This window comes from Podarcis liolepis, assembly GCF_965112155.1.
Source record: "Podarcis liolepis genome assembly, chromosome: 6".
In the NCBI taxonomy this organism is placed as follows: Eukaryota; Metazoa; Chordata; class Lepidosauria; order Squamata; family Lacertidae; genus Podarcis; species Podarcis liolepis.
In genome coordinates, this window is record NC_139559.1 from 47,166,639 (window position 1) to 47,192,695 (window position 26,057).

Below are 26,057 nucleotides of genomic sequence, written 5' to 3' on the forward strand. Positions count from 1 at the left end.
GCTGGAAGCTGAAGAGTTTTCAACGGGGTGTTGAGAAGACTCCAGAAGGTGTAATGAAAAAGAATAATGGAATCCACAGATGCATTTTTAATTAAGTGAAGAACCAGTTACAGAATGCATAAGAAAAGAGAGAAATGTGCAACTCACCATTTATCACAAAGAGCTTTAATGAGAAGCATATTAACTTTTGGCACTGAAAGATGTTCCTGGTGTAGTTTTGGCCTTCCGGCTAAGCTGGAACTCCCCTTATACACTCATTGTCCTTGTGTTCTACGCACACAGGCTTTTCCATGCTGATTGACATTTTTTCTTTAGTGGGGTCAAAATATTGATGTACATTTTCTCATAGGAAAGGTGTCTCAGCATCAGATAGGACAGAGCTTACAATGTCATACCGCTTCTCCTCTTGGAGTCCTTCCGTGCGATTGGACTGAATGCCAGTATATCATTGTAAATATGCCCTTGAAAGAGAAGCAAAAGACATGTTTGCATTTGTGATCAATCTATGTACACCAAAACGTTTTAATGGTTACTTAGTGCATTACTTTACAACATAAAACTCTGAGATTCTCAGGGAAAGGTGACTATAAAAGGAACTCAGATGTATACAAGACTCTATAATGGGGCATTTTCATAAATCTTGAGGCCTGAGAACATGTGGAATGATGCATTTCAAAATTCTGCTTTAGAGCAGGAAAAAAATTCATTTGAGTGTTATGAAAATAGCTGCAAAGATGATAAAAGGCATAAAAGCATAGGTGAATGGAGTCAGGCAGGTTTGGCATAGCAAATTCATTAAGGCTGCAATCCTGTTGGACATTTTTCTGGTTTTCTGACCTACATGCTGAACACACTATGCCACAAGATGCCAAACGGGCATATCCAGCTCCCCATGGCCAGCACCTGCCCCCATGCCCTGGCTCAAATAATTTTAAAGTTCAATAGGATGCTGTAGAAAACTATTGTCTGATGTATATGAGAGATCCATTCTGTTTATGGCATATAATCCCTTTTTGATATTCTTTGGTCTGTGTTATGTACTGAAGTTCTCACCCTGGGCCAGCAAGGGGATACTGTAGATAGTTTTCACTCAGGTCCACATATGCAAATAAGGGACTGAAAGTGACGTTCGGTGATTGGATAGTTACAGAAAATGGTTACTGTTGCATTCTAGTGGAGCTCTATATAAGCAGGCTGGCTGAACCCTTCAGTTCAGTTCTGTTCTGTTCTGGCCTGTGAATAAACAAGAGCTGTTTGAAGAATCGCTGTGTCGTCTGATATGTTCACCCACAACTTAACAGTCTGGCTAGGCTGTTTATTTCCTGCTACTTGCCTTTTCTTTCTGCCTTCCTTTTCTAATTTGGAACTTGGATTTTGACTGTGTCCTTTGGACACAACAGCCCAAGGATCACTCTCCTCCCTCATGCCAAGCTGATTCCTCATACTACAACCTTAGGCCTAGAAGGACAAAAGGGTGGATGAGATGAATTCTGCCTCACAGTGATGAGGAGATGCAGTTGGCTGTCATTGTTGCCTGTGTCTGAAGCTAAGCAGAAATTTCGGGGGTTCCTCTTGTTTAAGGAGTCAGAGGCCCGTTGAAAGGCGGACGTGAAATAAATGAGGGGGAGTCTGGCTTGCTGGACTTCCATGGCAGCTGGATGTCTCCAGATAGCATGTGAGGGTGGAGAAGGTGCCTACCTTTCCCCAAGAGACTTCTTGCACTCATGGTTGCAAAGCTATCGAGCTGAACTTACTTCTCCATTCATTGATTGAAAGCTTTTCGCCCTCTGTGGAGTCATCATAGGAGTGCTGCGCCTCTGTCTCTTCCTCGATGTCTCTGTATGGGTCAAAGTAAGTGTGAGCCAGAGCTTGGGTGGCCGTCAGACGCTTTCCCACATCCAGCTGCAACATTTTGTCAAGCAAGTCCACTGCTGCAAGAAAGGAGGGAAACGGGGCTAGGTAAATTAGGGCAATAATGCTTAAGACTAGGATGAGCCCGAGAGAGTAATGTGCCGAAAACCAAAAGGGATGCTTGGCCTCTGAGGCACTTTCCCATGGCTGATTGCATCAGCTCATCAGACAGAGCCAAAAATGGTTTTCATTATTATATTGAATCTCACCCCCCACTGAAGTAGCACAGAAGATGGTGGTCACATACATCACTGAAAGGAGAGAAAATGCATATTCCAAAAGAGGTAGCCCATCCATAGACTCACAGAATTGTAGAGTAGGAAAGGACCGCAGCCCCCTATAACACAGGAATTACAGCTAAAGAATCCCTGGCTGAGGGCCACCCAACCTCTGTTTAAAAGCTTCCAATGAAGGGAAGTCCACCACCTTCTGTTCCACTGTTGTACAACTCTTAACATTCAGAATCTCATTTCTTGTAATTTGAACCCCTTGGTTCAGGTCCTACCCCAGAGTAGAAAAAAACAAGCTCGATGCCATTTCTACGTGACAGCCCTTCAGATATGACAACTTGCCTATCATATCTGCTCTCAGTCTTCTCTTCTTCAAAGTATTGCACAGTCCCAGACATACGTAGTTTCAGTGATGAAACTGCATCAGTCCCGCCCCCAGACCATTCTGAGATTTACAACATCACCAAGTAGTTTGGATCAAACAACCCCCACCCCACCCCCAAAAAATCATGCTTGCATTTTACTCCATATTTAATTTAGGTGAAGTGGGGTGATTTATTTATCTCCAACGCTGTGAGGCTGAGAGGCAGTGACTGGTTCACGGTCACTCAAAATTTGGAGAAGTGTGAGTATTGACAAATTGCTGTGTTTCAGTTAGTGTATTGTTTTGGAAAGTGAGGAGTAAGTAAGTTTGCCTCTAAACGCAAACAGAATAAATTTCTCCCCCATCTCTTCTGCTAACTATATCTGTGATCCACTGGATCATGTGTGATGTTTCTCCATGTGATCACATATCTGGGGAGTGTTGCATAATGGGGTGGGGGTGGGGAGACATAACCAGTGGGGAGAGTTAAGGTAAATAATCAAAACGTTACAGCAGGGAGTTATTACACATTTTAAATTCCCTCTCAGCCTCACTCATCTCAAATTGTGCAGAAAAGAGGTAAACTGCACGCAGAAAAAGACAGCTAAACTACACTAGGCTTGGAAAACAGGAAGGCAGGAAACCCAGAAGTTAACCAATCTGTCAAGACAGTTTCCTTCTCCGTTTTACTTCTCAGCCCGTTTTCGAAGCGCAGTGCTGCTTCTCATCTGCAACCTACATAGAAGGAGTGGGGGGAATTCAACAAGGACGATTCGCACACGTCTCTTCCAGAGTTCAAAAGCTCCAGTTCACAGCTACGTACACAAATATTTCCTTGTCTTGATATTATGGGAGGAATTCAATGTGGTGCTAAGCAGACTGCTCTGTTAGTGCAAGCATTTCTGGTTGCCTGATGGAACAACCTGCCCTCTTCTCCCCCAGGTGCTGTTCCAGGCAGTGGCGGAGGAAGGGGTGTGTGGTGGGTGCGGCCCGTCCTGGGTGCCATCCCTGAGGGAGAGTGATATCGCCACGCTGTCCCCCGGGACACTCCACTTGCTGCACCCACCTGGGATGCTTGCCCCGCCCCTGGGGGCAGCTAGCCCTGCCCCCGCATGCACAGGATGTGCATGCCAGAGCAGCTAGCTCCGCCTCTGGTTCCAGAGGTTCTCATGGCACCACTCCATTGTCAATGGCAGTGTGTAGGCAAGGGGGGGGAAGCCCTGCAGCACTAGTGAAAGTCCTTGTGCTGGCAGAGCCTGTTAGTAGAATCCTGCCCCCCAAATCATGACAGGAATACAATAAGATGCCTTTGTCGCACAGAGCAATTTGGAGCAATCGCTAACTTGCATCTTGAAGGTGTAGCTTGCATGACATGGTCTGGCTGCTGAACTTCCCCATCCAACACAACTTTTGAAATTGCCAGAGCCCTGCCGTCCTTGGCATCCCACCACCCTATTTTTAAGGGTTTTCCCCCCCTTCATTTGTCATCACCATCAAAACACTACAGAAAATGATGATTACTCCAGCTCTCTGGAAGACACTGCAGAGTTGCACTGCCTCTATTGTAAAAAAATGTTAGCTCGGCCAGCCTTACTAAAAGTGAAGTATTAAATGCAGGTTCTGTGGAGTCAGGGAAAATGTGTCTACTTACCCAAAGGATTAGCTTTGGGGAAAAGGAGAGATAAATCCATTTTAGGGATCTTGGGAAGCGACTGGATGTAGCTTTTTGCCTGAAAGAAACAAGACTTTCAGACAGGCATACAAATGCCCCACAACCGGAAAGTGTAAGGAGCAATATTAAATAGTTACTATATTGTTGGGGAACCAAAGACTCACACATGCAGTCAGCTTTTAACTTGAGCAGTAGTTTACAATGGCCAACATATCTGTAAATAGGACACAGTAATAATTCTACCAGTTATTAACGCCTCCTCTATTTTGCTCTTAATTCCAGCAGCTCCCTTTATGCAATAATTGCCTGTTTATCTTTCCCTTCTTCAAGCAAGTAATTTGGTGCAGTTCTGAACATGCTTACGAGGGAGTAAGCCACACTGTACATAGTGAGACTCTGAATAAAGATGCAAAGGGCTGCACTGTTAGGTAAACTTAAGTACAGAAATACAATGTGTTCTAAGTCACACAGCAAATGATTAGCCCAAGGAGTTCTGGTTACCAGTCTTTGTTTCACTGCATCCCAAACAGGTGTAGAGATCTTCCAATACAGCATTTTCGTCTTTGCATGTGTCTCCTGTAAGTTCCTTTGCAACTCTGAGAGCAAAAAATCCAGTCCACATGGGGGCGAACAGAGCAAGCCCCACATTCTGAGGACCGTATGCTAATAGTGGGCAAGGCCAAGCACAAAAGTGAGTGAAGCATCTGATGCAATTTTCTTACCGCTTTGTCTTCCAGCTTTTGCACAAATTCTTCTCCGGGGCTTCCTGTCACTTTCAAGATCTGAGTCAGCTGATCTAAATCTGGCAGGCTAAGTTAAGGCTTATTAAAACAAAGGCTCAAACTTTGGAACTTAATGTCAAAGCACCTGCACAAATTACATTTATGTATCTATTTATTAATGCATTTCTATTTTCTTTCTCCATAGAGGTTCGCCTCCACCACCCTGATTTTATCCTTGCTAGACTAAGAGATGGTGAGACTTTCCCATTTACTGATTCATAGTGGTAACGGTGGCTACAGTCTACAACATTTGGGTAATATGTTGAGTTTCAGAGCCTTAACTTATATCTGAAATACCCAATTCCACACACACACACACCGCATTATTGTGCATTATCTTTTGTACAATGGCTACTTTGGGGTGCTTACAGTGACACCAACAATAACAGTAATAGCACACAACTTTGATTACAATGCTATATGCATTATAAGCCCAACTGAACTCAATGAGACTACTCAGAAATGAGTAGACATGAATAGGATTGTGCTTCTTGCCTCCCTAAGGGAGGGAATTCCACTAATGTAGTGCCACCACCGAGAAGGCTCTGTCTCCCATCCCCACATAATCAGCTTCCTCCAGCGGTGGGATTCGGAGGAGCTGGAGGGGCAGTGGGGCATGTTCAGCTGACATGCAGGGAAGCTTTCCTGCATATCAGCTGAGCAGCCCCACCAAGCCTCCAGATTGTGCGGAGACCCTCCCCAGAGCCTGAAGAGGACATTCTGTTCGCGCTCTGGGGAGGGTCACCTCATGAGCCGGAGGGGCAGCGGAGCTTTGTTGAGGCTGCTCAGGTGCAGGGAAGCAGCAGTGGTGGCTGTGCTACCCTGCATGTCAGCTGTTAGGTGGGAAGACTGAGCAGCCTCAGCAAAGCCCCTCAATGCCTCTGGCTCATGAGACCTTCCCTGGAGGCCAAGGAGGATGTCCTTTTCAGGCTCTGCGACGGATCTCCTCGCAGGCCAGGAGAACTTTCCAGGGTGCTCCCCATTTCCGGGTCCCACTTTGAGGGTCCCGGCACTGTGTGTGTGCATGGTTGCGCTCAAATAGATTTCACGTAAATGGGGAGTTGCCTGTACCTCCTGCCGCAAGGATTCCTATTTCCCATTATTTATATTTTTAGTCCATACACCGAGAGTATCAGCCTCCATCACACCCTCAACGAACACATTTAACCCACCCCTACAGGTCATAGTTAGAGAAGGATACAGTCTTTACCCTTAAACAGAGTTTTCCCAGTCAACATTTCTGCCATGATACAGCCAACAGACCAAATGTCCACTGTTGAGGAGAAGAAACACAGGAGGAGGAGATTGAATGGCTCATAAAACCCTTAGGTTAAAAATAAATAAATAATTCCCCGCAGCAATGTTTTGTATGTCCTATTCCTCCTCCGGGGTCTTACTGAATATTTTCACTTCCTCTCCCTTGAAGGAAATAGTGGAGTGTGTGCAGGGACGATTGCAGACAATGAGTAGTGCACATTAACGCAACACAAGCTTTTTCTAATAGGGATAGCAGCGGAAGCAGCTGCATCAGAAACACCTGCGCTTATGTGCCATAACTCAGGCTAAGAAGCTACTCACTCTTGTTAGCTTCTCTGAGAATACAGTGCATAGCGGCACACAGTCAACCCCTGAGTTGTGCGTGGGTTGCATTCCTGGCCTCTGCGTGCCTCTGGGGAGCGCGAATGAACCCGCCTCTCCCCATTACGGCCTTTTTATGGCCTGTTCCGCTCTTGTTCTGCCCTCTTCCAGGTCCAGAACACTAGCTCATGGGCTATATAAGGGGAGAAAATCAGTTCAAGCTGCAATCATATGCACATTTATTCAGGAATGTGCACCATTGGACAGAGTGGGGCTGACTTCTAAGTAAACATGTACAGTATTATTTATTATTTTATTTATTAAATTTGTATACTACCCTTTGCCCGCAGGTCTCAGAGCGGTTCACAAGGTAATATAGGGTTGTGCTATCTGGTTTGTACACATTTTAAACAGATGCATCTTTGAACCAGAGGAGGCAGTGCTTTTTTCCCTGGGGGTACGCGGGGGTACGCATACCCCTAAACATTTTGCGAATATAACGGGAGAAGAAACTTTAAAAAATAAAAAAAAATTGTTTCTTCTCTAGCACGGTAAATCATTAGTTCCGTTGCTACCCCTGATGGTGGCCTTTTGTCCATTTATTGTATTGATTTTTCCTGATTTGAACTATAAAATGGTGATTTTCTTGAGTCAAAATGGGAGTACCCCTTAAACATTTTTTTAGAAAAAGAAAGCACTGAGAGGAGGTATAAGGGAAATATATTGTACTTGTTTATCAAGTGGCATTATTTTTTTTATAAGATATTTATTAAAGTTTCCAATTTTATACAAACAAAAAAGAAAAAACAAACATAACAATATGAAAAAACACATAAATTTCACAGCCTATTTTCTTATAGCTTATTTCCCCGACCTCCTCATACCTCCCCTTCTTGTATCCCCAGATTAAGTTGTTTATACAGCAAAACCTTATCTCAACATCTTAAATTATTATAACTTCAGATTCTTACTTAAAGAAAAAGAAAACCATTTTATCATAGTTACAGCTTGAAACCACTTAATTCCAAACCAACATCATTCAACATTCCTTAATTTTTATCAGGTGGCATTATTATTACTGAAATCGTAAGAGCATGAAAAGCCGTCTAAGAACACCCACATTCTAATGAGAAAAGTTCCCCCAGCTGCCGAACAAGGAAATTATTTCACCCACCAGTCTGATTGTAATGCATCCAGTTCAGGATCACTTCTGGGGCTCTGTACCAGCGAGTCACAACATAGCCTGTCATCTCAGAGTCTGTATGCCTTGCCAAGCCAAAGTCCAAGATCTACAGCACAAACACACACACAGTGAGATAAAATGAAGGAACCACAGAACAGACCACCCTTCACCCTTCAGGAAAGGGAAGACTTCTTCCTTTCTAGGACTATTCTGCGCCACCAGAACACTTTGCATCGTCATTTGGACACAAAGCTCTGTCTGCACTAGAAGCAATCTATTCCTATTGATAATAAACATCTTCTCCATCACACATAAGAATTAACAGGATTTATTTTTTAAGCTGGCAGCATAAAACCAGATCAAATATATTTCTCAAGAATCTTGCTGAGTCAATATCTATATTCCAAATGGTTTTCAAACCTAGCTGATATGAATCAGGGGCATGGACCATGGTAAGTCCCTGTTACCATCCCAAAGCCATCTGTCAGTGAAAGAGAGTACCGATGATGGAGAATAATTTTAGGTGCCATTGTGCAACTCTAAAACTGGGGGCTGAAATATTTTTGTGCATTTGCAATGTACTGTACTATTTTCTTCTTTATTATTTTATTTGTACATGGTGTGCTGTGTTTTTCTTTTTCTAAGTTTTCTTTGTATATCTATGTTGATTATAAACCAATAAAGATTGAATATAAATGAAACTACATCAGAATCTCCCTGGATTTGCACTCTGAACCTCTTGCTTCAAATTCAGCAGCATACATAAACAAATATTCAAAACTGGGTCTTTATCTAATCTGCAATTTTATATAATCTTTGGGGTAAGTTCCACTGAAATCAGTCAGATGTACTTCCAACTAACCACACATCTGATGTGGTTGCTGATTCAGAAAAAGCGCCATTAAACCAATCTTACATGCTACATGCCTCTTACTTTTGAAAAGTATTCCTACCTTTAGTTCACAGTCTTCATTGACTGCCAAGTTACCAGGCTTCAGATCCTGCAAAACACGGAAAGGCCAGGAAATAAGCCTGCAAGTCAATGTGACAGACACCCGCAAACCCACCCAGCTTGGCACATGCAGATCTGCAACACCTCCCTCCATCCATGCCACATGTTGGTCTCCCCATTGTCATGACTCTTGATTTTTGGGCTCAGGCAGAGTCTCCAGGCATGTTGGTGGCATCCCTTGTCTTTAAATAAAAATCAATGAATTAGGCACTTTCAAAAATCAAGGTACAATGTTTCAGTTTACAATTGTAACAGCTTTTTCAGATAAGCGACAAAACCAAGAATAACATGGGAAATGTCAGGTTGTGAAAAGTAAATAGACCCAACTGCCCCAACCCATCTCTCATTGTGTGCATGAAGAAAGAGATCTGACTTGTTGCAGCTGAATGTGAACACAGCAGCTATACGTACTGTGTATCCAGTTTCCTCCTGAGGTTCTTTTTTTAAAGTGTATGTATTGTGTTTTATGGGCTAACAAATGTAATGGAGCAATAACAGACTGCAGATAAGTTACCATACAATTAATGCAAGGTCAAGAGCACAGGTTAAATTACCATCAGGACAACAACAGCAAAGAAGGGAAAGCTAAAGAAGAAGAGAATCAGACTGAAAGAAGAAAATACCATCAGCCAAGGTCAGTTATCCATAATTTACCATGAGTTCAAGGTGAAATAAATTAGGTTTTTTTTGCTAGAAGCGAATTCAATAAAACAATACCATATTTCTCTTGACTCTTTTGCTTTTCTTAATGTTTTCGTTTTACGTGTTAATTTTTCCATCAAAGCAGTTGACCAGATTTCTTGGTAACAAACTTACAATAAATTCAAATGGGACTTTTTCCAATTATTTTGTTCATGTTAATGTAGCTGCTGTTACTTACTATCTTACTATCATCAGTCTCTGGGCAAAAAAAATTTCTCATTGAATCATCAAAAATATTTAATGAGGCTAATTTGTGGGAAATGGTTTAGTGATTGTTGTGTTATCACTCTAGTTTTATTGAAGGCTTATGTCTAAAAAAGGTAGATCTCTGAACAGGACCACCTGATAAGAAATAAGTCCTCTTTTGGCCATATCTGAGATGGAAGAGTCGATCCTATTTAACTTTACAGGGGTCAGGTAGCAGCATAATGTTCGCTTTATAGAATTTCCTTACATATGAGCTGATACAGATTTAAAAGGAAGTTTGTTGTTCCATTTTTCATGTTCTATGGAAACCTGTAAATCACTTTACATCCCTTTTCATATTTTCTGTGTGGTGTCTTTTCCCACTCCCTTCCCATGTTGAGCACCCTTTGGATATAGCAGCTGTTCCACCGTATGGGGGAAGCATATATCTGGTCTCTAGCCAAATGTGAGTATAAGTTTGTTCTATAAGGCTGCAAGCCTGTATGCACTGACCTAGAAGTTAGTCCCACTCTGCTCTGAGTAAACATGGAAAGGATTGTGCTGTAAAAAAATGTTTAACCCTTGAAAATATATACAGTGGTACCTCGGGTTAAGAACTTAATTCATTTTGGAGGTCTGTTCTTAACCTGAAACTGTTCTTAACCTGAGACACCACTTTAGCTAATGGGGCCTCCCACTGTCACTGCGCCACCGCTGCACAATTTCTGTTCTCATCCTGAAGCAAAGTTCTTAACCTGAGGTACTATTTCTGGGTTAGCAGAGTCTGTAATCTGAAGCGTCTGTAACCCGAGGTACCACTGTATTAAATTTAATAACAAAAAATCTGTCTCGCTTTTTTTCAAGGATGGAAAACCTGTTCCTACACTCTCTTATTAATGTTCTCAGTAAATGCTCCCCAGATGTGGGACACATAGGTACTTTTGTGGTTTGGGGGAGGTAAAAGATTATGTTCTACACTTAAAACTAGACAGGTATCTAGCCTTGTTTAATGTGACAGAAGGCTCTCCTTCCCTCTAATTTATGCCTGCTTTTTCTCTGCATTTTGGGATGCTGTCTTCAAAAACATTCTGTGTTGAAAGCTGGCGTCAGGGTGTGGAAGAGGCTCTGTGTAGTGATGTATTTTCAGGTGATATGCAATGCATTTTCCTCAGGCAGTTTCCAAAATATTTTTCGAGGGAGGAACTAGAGGCCCTCACAGCTCTGTGTCCAGGACTTGCCCTTGGAGTATGTGAGGTAAGAGCTGAAGAAAGTGCAGCTAAGTGGCAGAAAAATGCCACCCTGCAACACAGCAGGGCGAAGCGAGCAACCTGCTTCAGGCGGCACAGTGGGAGGAGCTTAAACAACAAGCCACGCCTGCTGCGGTTTCCTCTTCTCCACAACTCTTATAAAGGTGGAGGAACCTGGCCTTCTCTTTTATTTATTTTACAAATGTGCTGAGCACTTCACAGCCTGAAGCCATCAAAGCAAAACAATAAAATCATTCTGACAGATGTGCAATTAATATTCCATAAATGACTGGGTCACACCTCAGGGAAAGCCTCCTTAAACAACAGTGACCTCAGCAGGTGCCTAAATGTCACGAAGTGAAGTGCCTGTCTAATCTGGGCTGGCAACTGATTCCAGTGAGCTGGAGCTGCAACACTAAAAGCCCAATTTCTAGTACAAGCAAAGATCAGCTCTGGGGCATGTGATACACTTAGTACTGCCCCATCTGAGGAGTACAGTTGCCAGGCAGCGATATATGGACTGAAGTGATCCCTTAGGCCACCTTAAGGCAGAATAGTGGCAGCTCAAATGTGGCCAGGCTGGATGATAGTATTGGCTCCGGGTTTATTGCAACGCACTGCTGGGGCAGAACCAGCAACTGTCTTTTCCACATAGCTAAGAAACTTCTATGGACAAAGGATAATGTCCCTGGTAGAGGCAGGCAGATATCATTAGGTATCATTTGGTAGTCTTTGGCATATGAATAGGGACTCGCTGGTGTTTTGAGCAAGAACATAGATCAAAAGAGAATTTGAAAAGGTTGAGGGCAGAAAAGGTATCACGTGGAGGAGAATGCACTGTAAGTTGTAAGGGAAACAGCTTTAAAGAAAGTTAAGGGACACATACCCTGTGAATGATTCCAGCGGAATGAATATACTGCAATTAAAAAAGAGAAAACACACAAACGTCTGTTTGGTCATTTGTGAACAAGTATTTTCCCAGCCAACCCCCAACAGTCAATCATCTGTCAGGATCTTGTGTAACGGAAAATGTCCCTTGCTGTACTCGTATAACAGTGATGGCCAACCAAGTCGGTCTCCATAGGTTATTTGGACATCAGCCTTAACCAGCATGACCAGTGATCAAAGTCTGGAAGGATGGGAGTTGTAGCCCAGAAACATTTAGACGGCCACAAGTTTTCCATCGCTGACTTACAATTTAGATGAGAATTAAGTTGCCCCCAGTGGCTCTGAGAAAAATCAAAGCAGTCTGCATAGTTTCTGCCAAACTGAAATGGTGAGCTAAAAAGCTAAGAAACTCAGCTGCTATATACTAGACTTCCACTAAGCCTCTTATAATCACACATCCTACCAACCTCTATGTCCTAAAAAACAATAACCCATGTACCTTATTCCACTTGCTAAGTTATCAGCTAGAACATGGGGAGACTGAAAGGTTATGAATTCTTATAATGAGCAGACTTGTAAAGGCATTCATTTTATAAATGTAGGAACTTGCAAGCTAGTTTGTCCAGTATATCAGAATCTACTTTTTAGACCAGAAGAGAGACATGAAGGAAAATTCAGCAGGATCAAATTCCTACTCTGTTTTTTCCAAACGCTTACCTTCAACCCTTTCAACACCTGGTAGATTAGATACTGAATCTTCTCTTCACTGAACTGATGTCCCATTATCTTTTGTAAATCTGTCCGCATGTATGGCATCACCAGGTAGCTAGAAGACAGTAAAACAATTCCCTGAATCTCAAAGGAAGACTGTCACTGACATACTAAGACATTGCATTTCTGAGAACTATCCTCTATTTCAGGATCAGAAATGGCAACATTGATCACAGTGAGAAAGACAGGAGTGCCACATATTCTATTTTTAATACTACTTTAGTATTTTTAAAACATTAAGTGGTTTATATATGCTTTTAAATAAAATAAAAACAGCAATGAAGAAATAACATTCTGCGCCCAGAAAAAGCTGAATTCTGCAACTTGTATATAAACTATGGAAATTAGTACACACTGGCTTCTTTTCAGAGTATACACAAGCAATAGTTTAGATTCAGTCGCTGACTTCAGGAGGAATGGAATCAGGCTGAATTCAGCTGATTTTTGTAGTACCAGGCAACAGACTAACACACTGTACCAGAAGCAAATCCTACAGTAGAACTTTGCAGCATTTTATGGAAGGAAGTACAAACTTACAAGTCTTGGAATCCGTCAAAGGTCATAGCTGAAGTGAAGACATCAAGTAACCCAATGACCTGCAGTAAAAGGGGACACGGAATTTAATGTTGTTGTTTTTTTGAATTTTTTTATTTTCAATGCAGAATCATAACAAAAATTACAAACATTGAATCCAAAATAATACTGTACAAACAAAAATCCCCGGAACATATAGGGGGGGGGGGGGACAGAAAAGGGAAAGGGGAAAGGGAAAAAAACAACAAAGGAAACAAAACTAAACTAAACAAAAACGAAAAAGCACACATCTACAGAAAAAAACCATATCATTACATACATAAACACAAATTGACTTCCTTCCTTTGTTCTAAGACCTCAAAAAATTTACTCTTACTGTATTGTTGTGTCTAATTAGATTACATCCACCTTGGTACTTTTTTTTTTTTACACCATTTTTCTTTTTCTTTAACCCTGTAAAGCATCATTCATTACATACCAATATACTAACTCCAGAACAATGTTTTTTCATATACTCTCTGGCACAACCCCATTCTTTTAATAATTTCTGGTTCGATTGTCCCCTTATGTAAGCTGTGAGTCTTGCCAGATTTATGTATTCACATAATTTAACTTGCCAATCTTTCACTGATGGAATTTTTCTCCCTTTCCAGTTTTTTGCTATAAGCATCCTGGCAGCTGTTGTTGCATAAAGGAATACTTTCCTTTGATTTTCAGGGATCTCATTTGTAATTAAACCTAAAAGGAATGCCTCCGGTTTTTTACTGAAAGATAATTTAAACATCTTTTTGAGTTCTTCATAGATTTCATTCCAGAATTGTTTAATAGGTCGGCATTCCCACCACATGTGAAACATTGTTCCTATTTCTTTTTTACATCTCCAACAGGTATTCGACTTTAATTTGTAAATTTTTGCCAATTTTACCGGAGTTAAGTACCATTGGTACACCATTTTCATAAAATTTTCTCTTATTGTATAACATGCCGTGAATTTAATATCATATTTCCATAATTTCTCCCATTGGTCCAGCCAAGGAATTTAATGTTATTAAGGACACACTGTAGAAGAGGAGTTCTGTGCCCCACCAGAAGCAAAGCCATGGTTCAATGGCAGTTCATGCATTGGGTGGAAACCCAGATTTTATACTATATGCTGTACAGTATTTATGCAAGTCCCAAATCTAGGGACTAACGCCAGGAATAGTAAAGAATGTGTGTTTTCAGATGCTAGAATACTAATACTGCAAAACTTGCAAAAGAGATTGGAACATGCCCAACAGCCAAAAATTTCCTGAAGCTGAGAAAACAGGAGTTACTCACATGATTAGAATATCACCAGCATAGCTGATTGCCAATGTTTACCATTTTGGAAAACAGAGTATGAACTTGCACCCTGCCCGCACCAGAGTGTGAATTCTGAAGGAAAGCGGATTTTCATCTCTGCATTGTATGCAGTCCAGAAGTGGAATATTGCAATTTCCCTGTCCTCTTCATTTGGTATACAGTCGTTCCTTGGAAGCCAAATGGAATCCGTTCCGGAAGTCTGTTCGACTTCCAAAACATTCGACTTCCTGCAGCCTATCAGAAGCTGCGGAAGCCCCATCAGACGTTCAGCTTCCAAAAGAACGTTTGGAACACTCACTTCTGGGTTTGCAGCGTTCAGGAGCCAAAACATTTGACTGCTAAGGTGTTCGTCAACCAAGGTACGACTGTACTAGAGATCCCAAGCAGATCTGAAGAAGAGTGCATTTAACTGGCACAGGCCATGCTCCTCTTTTTTGTCCACTTGAACTAAGTGCATCAGACATGTGGAAGAGAAGCAGGGGGGAAAAGGGCTCAGGGGTGGAGATTTATTAGATGTCACCTATCATCAGCTCTTGATCTTTTACCATCATCATTGTCTATAAGGACTAGGGCATATCAGTTTATGAGCCTCTGCATGAAGATTTTGCCAACTAGTAACATGGTTAGTACAGCAGCAAAGTTTAATACAGGGATGAAGAACTTGTGGCTGTCCAGAGTTTCCTGTGAAGAGGGACTGATGGTTAAACCACTCTTGAGAATTGTAGCTCTGGCTGGTGAATAGGGGACTCCTAACAACTCTCAGCACCCTTGAGAAACTACAGCTCCCAGAATTCTTTTGGGGAATCCATGACTGTCCAAAGCAGCATGATACTGCTTTACATGCGTGGTGTGAATGTGGCTGAAATCTGGTGGGCATGCAAATTCTGACACTGCATACTTGGTCAGATTTTGTTTTGACTATCAAAACTTGGGTGGAGATAGATTCCAATATTCAATTCCATCTTCCATCCAGGGCTGTGCATGAAAGGCATAGACAACTGTGTGTAAGCAAGCAAAGGGAAGGAGTTACTCACATTCTCATGCTGCATGTGCTTCAGCAGTGTCAGTTCACGATATGCTCGCTTGGCAAAGATCTCAGACTGGAATGGGCGGCAGAGCTTCTTGATTGCCACTTTCTCCCCTGTCTTCTTATCTATTGCTGAGCTGTGGCAAATAAGGCAGGAGAAATCCAGAAGGATATGAAGGTGGAGTGCTATGAGAGCTTCCACATGTTTACTTGAAAGTATGGAAGGGCAAATCCATCAGTACTGGTTTCTCATTTCCCCAGACTTAACTTTAGTTCATTTCTTCAGTTCAGCATTAGTCTGAAATTTTGGTGGGTTTTTTTAAGTCCTCATAAAAATTCACCAGCAATTTAGTGGACATTTCTCATATTAAACACATTTTTGTAAGCCATTGCCACTATCACAAACTTTTATGCAAACAATTTTCTCTAGTACATATTTTATTTTATTTTCACTAAAACATGCATTTTTGTACGCTTTCTTTGGTTAGAGGACCACACTCTAAAATTTACAGAAGTGTGAATTTTGAAGAACAGCTGCATTTCAGCTTTGAGTATTGCTGCAAGAAGTGTGGATTTTAAGTAGATTTGCATTATTATGCAAACCACATCAATTTTCTTCCCAATCTCTATAAAGTGGGTTTAGGATTGTGTGCCAGTATCTGTCAGCTGAGGATAACATTTCATGCATCTCAAAAGCTTATGCCACAATAAATCTGCTGGTCTGTAAGATGCCATGGGACACTTTTTCTGTTTTCAATATAACAAAGTAACCCATCTTTGTCTCTGAAAGTTCATGTGCACATTGTATGTGCATTTTTATTGAAGTGTTTGTATCCTCTGCTCTGGTTCCAATGTTTTTATTGTTATTCTGTATCTTTATTTATCATAATCATCTATTATCATTAACTATCTTGGCAATCTATCAGTGGAAAAGTTGGGATACAATTTTAAGAAATTTTAAGAATTTTAAGAAAAAGAAAAAGACTGAAAAGTGTTTTTTTTTAAAAAGCAATATGTGAATGAGTATGGGAAAAAGAGATATTCCAACAATGTTCCATGTCAACTAATTAGTAAGGTCCAGTCGTGACCGACTCTGGGGTTGCAGCGCTCATCTCGCTTTATTGGCCGAGGGAGCTAGTGTTTGTCCGCAGACAGCTTCCAGGTCATGTGGCCAGAATGACTAAGCCACTTCTGGCGAACCAGAGCAGCACACAGAAATGCCATTTACCTTCCCGCTGGAGCGGTACCTATTTATCTACTTGCACTTTGACGTGCTTTCGAACTGCTAGGAGGGCAGGAGCAGGGACCGAGCAACGGGAGCTCACCCCGTCGCGGGGATTCGAACCGCCGACCTTCTGATCGGCAAGTTCTAGGCTCTGTGGTTTAACCCACAGCACCACCCGCGTCCCTATGTCAACTAATTATTGTCCCCCAAATGCAGGAAGGATTCAATCAGCCAATGAGCCAGTCGTGCTCTATCCTATGCAATAAACTCATTCTTCATTTAATAAACCATTCCTGAAGGCTGATGTCATACTTTTCACAATCTTGCAGCTAAGTGCTAGAGTAAAGTCACTTGGTTGAGGCTACAGTTCCATAACCACTGCTGCCAGTCCATCCCCCAAAAGATACTCCAGAGCGAGGCAAGGGGGGGGGGGTTATCCTCTCCAGAATAAGGTGGCCTGGGAGTTGTGCTATTTCATTCAGTTTGGATTGCTCAGCCCTCACAGTAGAAATGCTACTTGGGACTCATCCATTTTGTACTCAGCAATCCTCATGTCTAAGTAGACTTGGAACCTGAGTTACAAAGGTTTTAATATCACGCCCTTTTAATTTTTAATCAGCACAGACAATCGCCTATAAGCAATCTGAGTCTATACATTCAATGCTTTTTTGTGTGTATGCAGCCTGTAGAATTGTCCTGTGCCTGCAAAATATGGCACCAGACGTTGCTCAGAGCAAGTCAGCACACGATTACTAGGTTATCATGTGGCAATTGCTATCGTTATGCAAATACCATGAATCCACCCTTGGTTCTAGCCTGCTTATTAACCAACACAGCAGAAATGCAAAAATACCACACACAAATTCATTCCACCTGATGAGTATATGTGATAAAAGGGTGGCTGTCCTTTGCAGGCATTCTTGGGCTCTAGGAAGTTGTAGCAGCAGCTGAGCTCCAAGAAATCTGTCCTTTTCAGCAGCCTGCTCTGATATTTTAAACATGTTCTGCCTCTGCTGTCAAAGCCATTGTGCCTTTGGATACCAGCTGCTTTGAGAGAGTGCTCTTGTGTTTGGTCCAGCATGTGGTTTCGCCACAGGCATCTGGTCAGCCACTGTGACAACAGAATGCTAGGCTACATGGGCCATTGGGACTGGAATGGCCTGATCCAGCAGACACATCTTGTATTCCTTTTAGTGCCTAAACCTTTTCAGTCTCATTTTTTTAAAAAAAACCCTTCCCCAATTTGCTGATGGCAACAATATTGTTGTGAGTTTGGGGGCTAGCCTGCATGATGTCTGAGTCCCTTGTGATTCTTGGGGTCCTGGATCCAGCAAGGGTTAAAAACTTAATGGAGGATTTATGTCTCAGGACCCATTCAAGGGTATGGGAGGTACGCTTGCCTTGAAGCCACCACCAAATCTGGCTCCCTAACCTGCACGATGCATATTTCCAAACATGTACAGTGGTACCTCGGGTTACAAACACCTCGGGTTACAAACGCTTCGGGTTATGAACTCCACTAACCCGGAAGCAGTACCTCGGGTTGCGAACTTTGCCCCAGGATGAGAACGGCAATTGTGCACCAGTAGCACAGCAACAGTGGAAGGCCCCATTCGTGAAAGTGCACCTCAGGTTAAGAAAGGTTTCAGGTTAAGAACAGACCTCTGGAACGAATTAAGTTCATAACACGAGGTACCACTGTATTTGTTTTATATTTTTCTATATGCTCTGGCTATCTTATGTGCCCACCTTTCAAATAAGTAACATGGAAAGAGTCTGACTTTACACCATTCTTTACTGACTGCAAGTTCTGTCCTGCTCAAAGTTCTGGGGGTAAATCATCATAAAATGCCTGCATTCTAATTGTCTGGCATGGTTTTTAATATGCTCCCTACCATTAGGCAAAGTGAGGCAGTTGCCTCAAATGACAAAGGGTCAAGGGCAGCAGCACAAAAATGCATGCATAAACTAGTAGTATATATATTCATATACATACACATGAACATACATAAGCATATACCGTATTTTTTGCACCATAACATTCACTTTTTTCCTCCTAAAAAGTAAGGGGAAATGTCTGTGCGTGTTATGGAGGGAATGCCTACGAGTGGCATGCCTACGGATTTTCCTCCTCTAAAAACTATGTGCGTGTTATGGTCGGGTGCGTGTTATAGAGCGAAAAATACGGTACATAAGACTGTAAGAAGAGCCTACTGCATCAGGCCAGTGGTTCATCTTGTCCTGCATGATGTTCTCACAGTAGCCAGCAAGATGCCTCTGACAGTGGAGGGAGAACAGAGCCATAAAGGTTAGTAGCCACTGATGACTTTATCCTCCATAAATTTGTCTAATCCTCTTTTAGAGTCATCTAACTGCCCTGAAACAAATATTCAGTTTCTGCCCCCCCCCCCCCCGCAATTTAATCTTTATCGGTTTTAAATATTGCATCCGCTCACTACAAAAAAACAAAAAACAAAAAAAAAACATATCAAATACAAAGAAAATGTTACATATAAAATAAAGTTCTTCCATACGTTGAGACTTCCGTCTTCCTTGGCATGGGTCCTTCGTTTCCTTGTTGACTGCATATTGTATCACATTTAACTTATAAATCATCTATAATCTTTGTAGCGTATGACATTGCAAAAGTTAATCAAAACATGTCAAAGATTTCATATTTGAAAAATGTTCTTTTAAATATAATCTGTATATATCCCATTCTTTGTTAAACTTTTGGTTTAACATCTTTGCCAATTCTACATAGTCAAATAATTTTGCCTGCCATACCATTTTAGTTGGTAGTTTTGGCCCTGTCTCAGTTCTTTGGTATTTGGAATGGGTGGCATATTTTTGGTCATATAAGAATTTGAGGTGAGTGGCCTAGCAACATAGATCAGCCTTTGATAACTGGATTCCCTCTAACACTTTTGGGCTATAACTCCCATCATTCCTAACCACTGGGCAGCATGTGTGTTGCTGTCCAAAGTATCTGGAGAACAACCAGCCACTGTATAGGCTGATGTAGATTACATTTGGTCGACTATATTTGGTCTACTTCCTGGTCTGAAATAAAACATGCCAGTTCTGTGTCTGCTCAGGGGCGCTATGCACCTTGAAGGTGGTGCTGGGTGGGCAAGTGGGCACCATTTGCTGTTTCCCCTCAGGCAGCAAAATGTCTTTGGACCAGCCTTGGTCATTGGCTATGCATCCCTACTGGCAAAGCTGCTGGCAGTCTAAATGCGTCTGTACCTGCCATATCTGAAAGATCTTCCTCCGATGTGGAAACTCAGAGTTTGCACTGGTGCTTTATGAACCAAGGCATCAAACAGCTGAAATATTAACAACAAGGGGCCTTGCAGGAAGTGAAGCAATGGAACATTAAGCAGCCTTCCCCACATGTCTAGCTCGTTAGAGCTGATCTGTTGACACTTGGAATGACGCAGGCTATGGCCGGAAGCAAGGCACCTTTACCAAAATGCAAATCGCTTTCACTCCATAATGGAGGAGAGTGAAGGACCTCCTCTTGACTCCTCCCAAGAATCCAGGCTTCCAGTGTCCTGTACCCCAGCCTCTCTCCCTCTTCCACCCCACCCCCTGCCACCATCTGCCAAGGGCCCTGGGATCCATAAAAAAGCCACTCACCAGACAGAGCCATAAGCTCCAGAGCCCACGGGGCTGAGAGAAGTATATCTCCTAGGAAGCTCCCAGACGGTCTTGTTTATTTCTTGCTTGTAGAAGCCTCTTCTCCTGGGGAAGCTCATCTCCTGTGTGTCTGGAGTGGAACCCTCCAGTGCTCAGGGCCCCAAGAGGAGATTGAGAGCCAAATCCGGAACCTCCCCACCTTGAAAGCTCCTCTAGGAAAAGGAATACCTGTGGGTTTCCGTCTCAGCTGCTATTGTTGTGCTCAATGAGCTACATTTCCCTCCTCCTCTGCCCACACACCAGCCCAGGAAGGAGGCATCAGGTTTCAAATTAGACACACCTCTTTCCCGGTACTTTCAGAGGACTCACCTTTTCTACCTTAAAGGTAGCCAGCAGCAGAGACAACAACCATTTTTGGCTATTAGGCTTTTACTGCTACAATTAAACACTTCCCTCGTGTCCCTGATTGCCAGTTTCCATAAAGGATAAAAGGGAGGGAGAGAAAGAGCTAGAGAAGGCATGGTGTAGATTAGACTTTGTCCTTGGCTGGAAAATTATTGATGCAAAGGAATAATCAGATCTTAGAACAGCCGTCAAAATTCCAGCTGCTTGACTCCAGCTGCCATTTATATAAAATGGAGGGGGGGCGTGTATTTCTTAACTGCCCTTCACAATAAGAGCACAGAGTGGGTTACAACAATAAAATGAACACTTACACACAATTAAAACTGATACAACTGTAAAAAAAAGTGTTGTTGTTGGTTGTTGGTTTTTTAAAGCAGAATCATGCACACATATATAACAATTAAAAGTGGTTCCAGATATAAAAAATGAAAACAGATCAAAACAGTTCCAGTACTGATGCAGACTGGCGAAAAGGGCTTCATGTAAAAGGCTTGTCTATCCCATGGCTTCCTTCAATTGGTGAGGAAGCATAAAGGAAGCATAGAGCTATAGTTGCACAAAATGCTATTGAAAATGTTGGCTATCTCATTGGAAACATTCAGAGGCAAAACCGAAAGGCCATATCCTGCATTTTAAGATGAAAGGTTTCAGAAACAAGACGAACATTGGTGAGCTGATAATTATTGCCTTTAAAGTGATGCTCTTCTCAAACGTTTGGGTAGCAGCAATAGTGGGGGGTTATTGTAACCATATCTTTCTAGAGGCATCACTGTGTGAAACAGAATCTATATCATGGGTGGCTCACCTGCATCCCATTGTCCATATCCAGCCACCAAGTGTTCTTACCTTGGCTGTTCAAGACCCACCAGGATTTGGCAAATTGGTGGGACATTTCTTTTTTTAAAAAAACAACAACAAACTAAATTGCATTAAACACCGGTTGAGCTTGGGTTGTTGTGCTTGTCCCCCACCAAGTTCAGAATTTTTATTGATGGTGCCAGCAGCCACAGCCCTGTCCTTGGCCTGCTAATTGCTGCATCCTCATTGTCAAGTGCTCCTGCAACACTGAGCTATCTTCCTAGTTCCTGGTGGGCCCATGCACTATTTGGGAGAGATTGGTTCTCTTTCTTCCTGTCCTCTGGGCAAAGGTTTGGCAAAGCTGCCACTATTGCAGCTCTCAATGAAAAGTGCTGGTGGTGTGGCGAATTATCTGGACAAGTGTTCACCACTGCTGTCAAGAAGGGTGAGTGTGTGAGAAGTGTGTTTGTGAGAGAATAGGAGAGGCATGTGGTCTGTAGCTAAGATGTAAATGTGGGCTGTATGCAGTGCTTTGTTTATCCCCCCCCTCTCTCTCTCTCTCTGTGTGTGTGTGTGTGTGTGTGTGTGTGTGCTGTTACTCACAATGAAGTACCCTTCTCAGCCAAACTGGCTGCAGCTGCTATTGGGCAGGCCGTGCTGCAAGCTGGGCTCGGTGTGGGGCGAGTGTTTGCCGAGCACCCAGAGCTGGGCTCCTCCCTGACAGGAGGTGTGGCCTTCTGCCTCAATGCCATCTGCAAGGCCTTTAAGGAAGCCAGAGTCCTGCAAGGCTGCCACTGCCTCCATAAACCCAGCCCACCTGCTTCCTGCTGAGCTGGCTGAATAGCGGCGGTGGGTGCAGTGGCAGCCCAGCAGCTTTCTACAGCTGTGCCGCCATAGGAGGAGGGTGAAGTGGTGCCACTGGAGCTGGCAATGCCAAGGGGCTTGCCACCATGGGCATGGGAGAAAAGGCACACCCTCCTCACACGCTCGATTTAGAAGCCAAGATTTTATTTAATTTTTAAGCTGCTGGCACTGTGTGCCAATGAGTACCACCAGAAAACAAAGCACTGGTGTGTTTAGAGAGATGCATGTGCGTGGTGAGTGGCAATGTGTGCACTTTAGAGTGTGTTGGGCAGTCACATTCTTTTGGATTTATCCACACCCATCACTGGCAAGCACTCCTTGAAAAGGTATGGGTGGGCAATGGTGACTATGCCTCGAAGAATGAAAAAGATTCACCACCTCTGGCCTAGATCAGGGGTCAGCAAACTTTTTTAGCAGGGGGCCGGTCCACTGTCCCTCAGACCTTGCGGGGGGGGGGGACTGTATTTTGAAAAAAATAAATGAACGAATTCCTATGCCCCACAAATAACCCAGAGATGCATTTTAAATAAAAGGAGACATTCTAATCATGTAAAAACACGCTGATTCCCGGACCGTACGCGGGCCAGATTTAGAAGGTGATTGGGCTGGATCCGGCCCCCGGGCCTTAGTTTGCCTACCCATGGCCTAGATGAACCCATGGTTTGATCCAGCAGGGCTCTTATATTCTTAAATATCTTTTGTCTGATCAGCGTGCAGCTTTGTAAGTTATGGATCTCATTTCCAGACAATGAAGAAGTGCTGACTTTCAGTGGGCGGGCTGGGGAGTAGGACAAAGATAGTTAGCAATAGAACCACTTGTAGGTCTAAGATGATAAATCACCTGCCTGTGGTACAACTAGCAGCTGCCTACAAAGTTAATCATTAGTTTCACCCAACAGTCATGTGTAAATAAGCAGGAGGGAGCTGAAAGATGATTGCAAACAGAGTTCATTTACACCAGTTATCCAGGAACAATTCTATAGCTCACTTCATAGTCCAGTCAGTGGATTACAGCTCTAGTTTCACCTTCTAGGAGTTCCCCTGTAGGATGGAGACGGAGGGAGACTTCATATTTTTCAAGTAAATGATAACCATAATTGGATGGACAACTAACCAGCTGATTGGCTTGTTGCCTCCCTGCTTGGCAACTATGGTTGGGTAATTACTGGAGTTACTTACCACGAGCCATTCCCATTCCCTTGATCACATCATCACATGCTGATTGCAGGCGCTTGTAATTAGCTGGATAAATGAATGCATTATTGCATTATGAGCGGTCAGAGGGTTGATCACAGTGAAAAAATGTGGATCTGTGGCTAATAGGCTCATGCAGGGAATGGTGATTATGGACAAGTTTGTCATGCTTGTGAATTGCTTTCATCCCTTTGCTCAGGGAGACACCTTGCGCTCAAATTAGCCAGGGTACATCAAACATTTTAGAAGGCTGCAAGAGTGCTATTACAGTGAGTATCTACAAATTGGGACGCGGGTGGTGCTGTGGTCTAAACCACAGAGCCTAGGGCTTGCCGATCAGAAGGTGAGCTCCCGTTGCTTGGTCCCTGCAAGTAGATAAATAGGTAGTGCAAGTAGATAAATAGGTACCACTCCGATGGGAAGGTAAACTGCATTTCTGTGCGCTGCTCTGGTTTGCCAGAAGCGGCTTAGTCATGCTGGCCACATGACCCGGAAGCTGTACGCCGGCTCCCTCAGCCAGTAAAGCAAGATGAGTGCTGCAATCCCAGAGTCGTCCGCGACTGGACCTAACGGTCAGGGGTCCCTTTATGATTATCTACAAATTATGCCACAGCAGATGGGCAAATCTCATTCTGTCTGGGCTCTGCTAGACAATGTAGGAGTACTTTGAAGACCTAGCCATATTACATATGGCTCTCTTTTACAACACTGTCTTTTTGTATGCATATTTGAGATCTTTGTAAATGCTCTGAAGAATAATTTTAAAAGGTGATCACAATTACAGCCACATTTCCAATTGACTTTCAATGTATTGTGTAGATTTAGGTGTTCAGTAGTCACACTTCACTCAGGCTTGTTTCCATTACAGAAGTATGGAAGCATCTCTTTAGTGCAAGGATTTCTGCTTGTGGAACAGGATTTCCCTCTTCAAGTCCCACTGCCTGCTTCCCAAATCTGCTCTGTAATATTGGGGGTACCCCCATAACAGATTTATCGTGTGCCTGGGGAGGATGATGGGGGTGTGTGAATCACTTTGTGCAAGCAGGCATCCTTGCACTGCTGGGATGCTTATTTAGCACTGCAGTGGTACAAGCCAGTGTTTTTGGGGATTGTCAAATAAATCCAATGAAGAAAATTTTACATAGAAACAAACATTTGGCTCTGAATCTTTGCTGAAGTCAGTCTATTTAATTGTTTTCATTTAAAACACACACACATAAATTCAATTATTGTGGCACCCTAATTGTATTTATTTTGAAATTCATTTTGTTAGTTTAGGGCCAGTTCTCCAATCTGTTAAGGTCATATTGAATGTCAGTTCTGTCTTCTGCAGCCTTAACTACCCCTCCCAGTTTGGTGGGATGTGCCCTCAATTCCTTCATCCAAGTTGTTTATAAAAACAACCACTGGCCCAGGACTGAATCCTACTTTTCACTTTTTCCCCAGGATGAAGAACGATTAGAAGCCTCAACATTCTGGAATGCAAATAGCCAATTAGATTTCTGGAGATTAATGTAAAGAATTGGCTTAAAGACTACTAAAGAGGTTGTGAACCTCAAGCCTGGGTCTAAATGTGGTCCTCAGGGCATCCCTACCTGACCTTAGGGACTCTGTCGCCATACCCATCAGCCCTGTTTTGCATCCTCCTTGAGTGTTTTTACCTGGCTATAATTTATCCCTGAATGATGAATGCTCTTGTCTGCCTGGATGGAGAATAGTGTGTAGAAACAATTATACAAAAGGTAAAGATAACCACCTCACTGACAACTCCAGCTTAATAACAGCTCTATAGCTAAGGGATTCCCACCATCTTATCCCAAAAGGAAGCACACTCTTTTGTCCTGAATATTTTACGGACACCAGTTTACATTTCAGCCAGGTTTACAAGAAAGTGCAGGCAGATGCTATTTCCTCTGATCTGTTCTTTCCACTACCTACTTCACACCAATCAGATACACCACCTTTTTATTATTTAAAATATATCTGTTCCAGCACAATGAATGCATGTCAGTAAAATGTGAAGGATTAAGAATGACTTATAACTTTACAAGCACAGCTTCTTGTAGTGTGGCCATGGAAGATGTAATTCCAGCTTCTTCAGACTTGTTTATGAAGCTCATTTTCAGAGTTGACCAACTCAAATGGATACAAACCAGGGGTACCTTAAAAACCATTCCTTGCAGTCTGTACTTTCAAGAGTCCAGTCGTAACATTGAAATGTAATGATGAGTAATTGGTCTTTGGTATCTGTTTACAAATTTGAACAGGCTTAGTTTGATTATTTTATTCAAGAGAGTAATTGGGTTGGGGAGGGGCATTTAAAAAGGCAACACAACCACCAGCTAACACACAGTGGCCAGTTAAGATTTTTCCCCTTGCTTTTTACACATAGTGCTATTACTAACTGTAAGACATTACCGCATCATATCCATTGCCTCAATGAATGAGTCACCTTAATTACAGACACACATTAATTTGCAACCACCACCGCCAGTCTA

The 26,057-nt window shown here is 42.6% G+C and overlaps 1 protein-coding gene across 1 annotated transcript; it reads right to left on the reverse strand.

The window, feature by feature from the left end:
* Nucleotides 1-149: 149 nt before the first annotated feature.
* On the reverse strand, nucleotides 150-20,616 carry MAPK13 (mitogen-activated protein kinase 13). Its single transcript, XM_083509416.1, has 12 exons — nucleotides 20,299-20,616; nucleotides 15,439-15,568; nucleotides 13,064-13,122; nucleotides 12,473-12,581; nucleotides 11,754-11,783; nucleotides 8,674-8,721; nucleotides 7,712-7,826; nucleotides 6,161-6,232; nucleotides 4,900-4,979; nucleotides 4,157-4,235; nucleotides 1,755-1,931; nucleotides 150-461 (listed from the first exon to the last, which is right to left on the reverse strand). Exons 1-12 carry the CDS (start codon nucleotides 20,415-20,417, stop codon nucleotides 382-384), a joined length of 1,098 nt encoding a protein of 365 aa, XP_083365542.1. The 5' UTR covers nucleotides 20,418-20,616; the 3' UTR covers nucleotides 150-381.
* Nucleotides 20,617-26,057: the final 5,441 nt, after the last annotated feature.

Excerpts from the sequence above, each read along its gene's own strand:
- MAPK13 (XM_083509416.1), bottom strand. The coding sequence starts at position 20,417 with ATGAGCTTCCCCAGGAGAAGAGGCTTCTACAAGCAAGAAATAAACAAG. Across the intron at positions 15,569-20,298 it reads GGAGCTTATGGCTCTGTCTG|CTCAGCAATAGATAAGAAGA; the intron begins GTGAGTGGCTTT and ends TATTTGCCACAG. Across the intron at positions 8,722-11,753 it reads CCGCTGGAATCATTCACAGG|GATCTGAAGCCTGGTAACTT; the intron begins GTATGTGTCCCT and ends CGTGTTTTGCAG.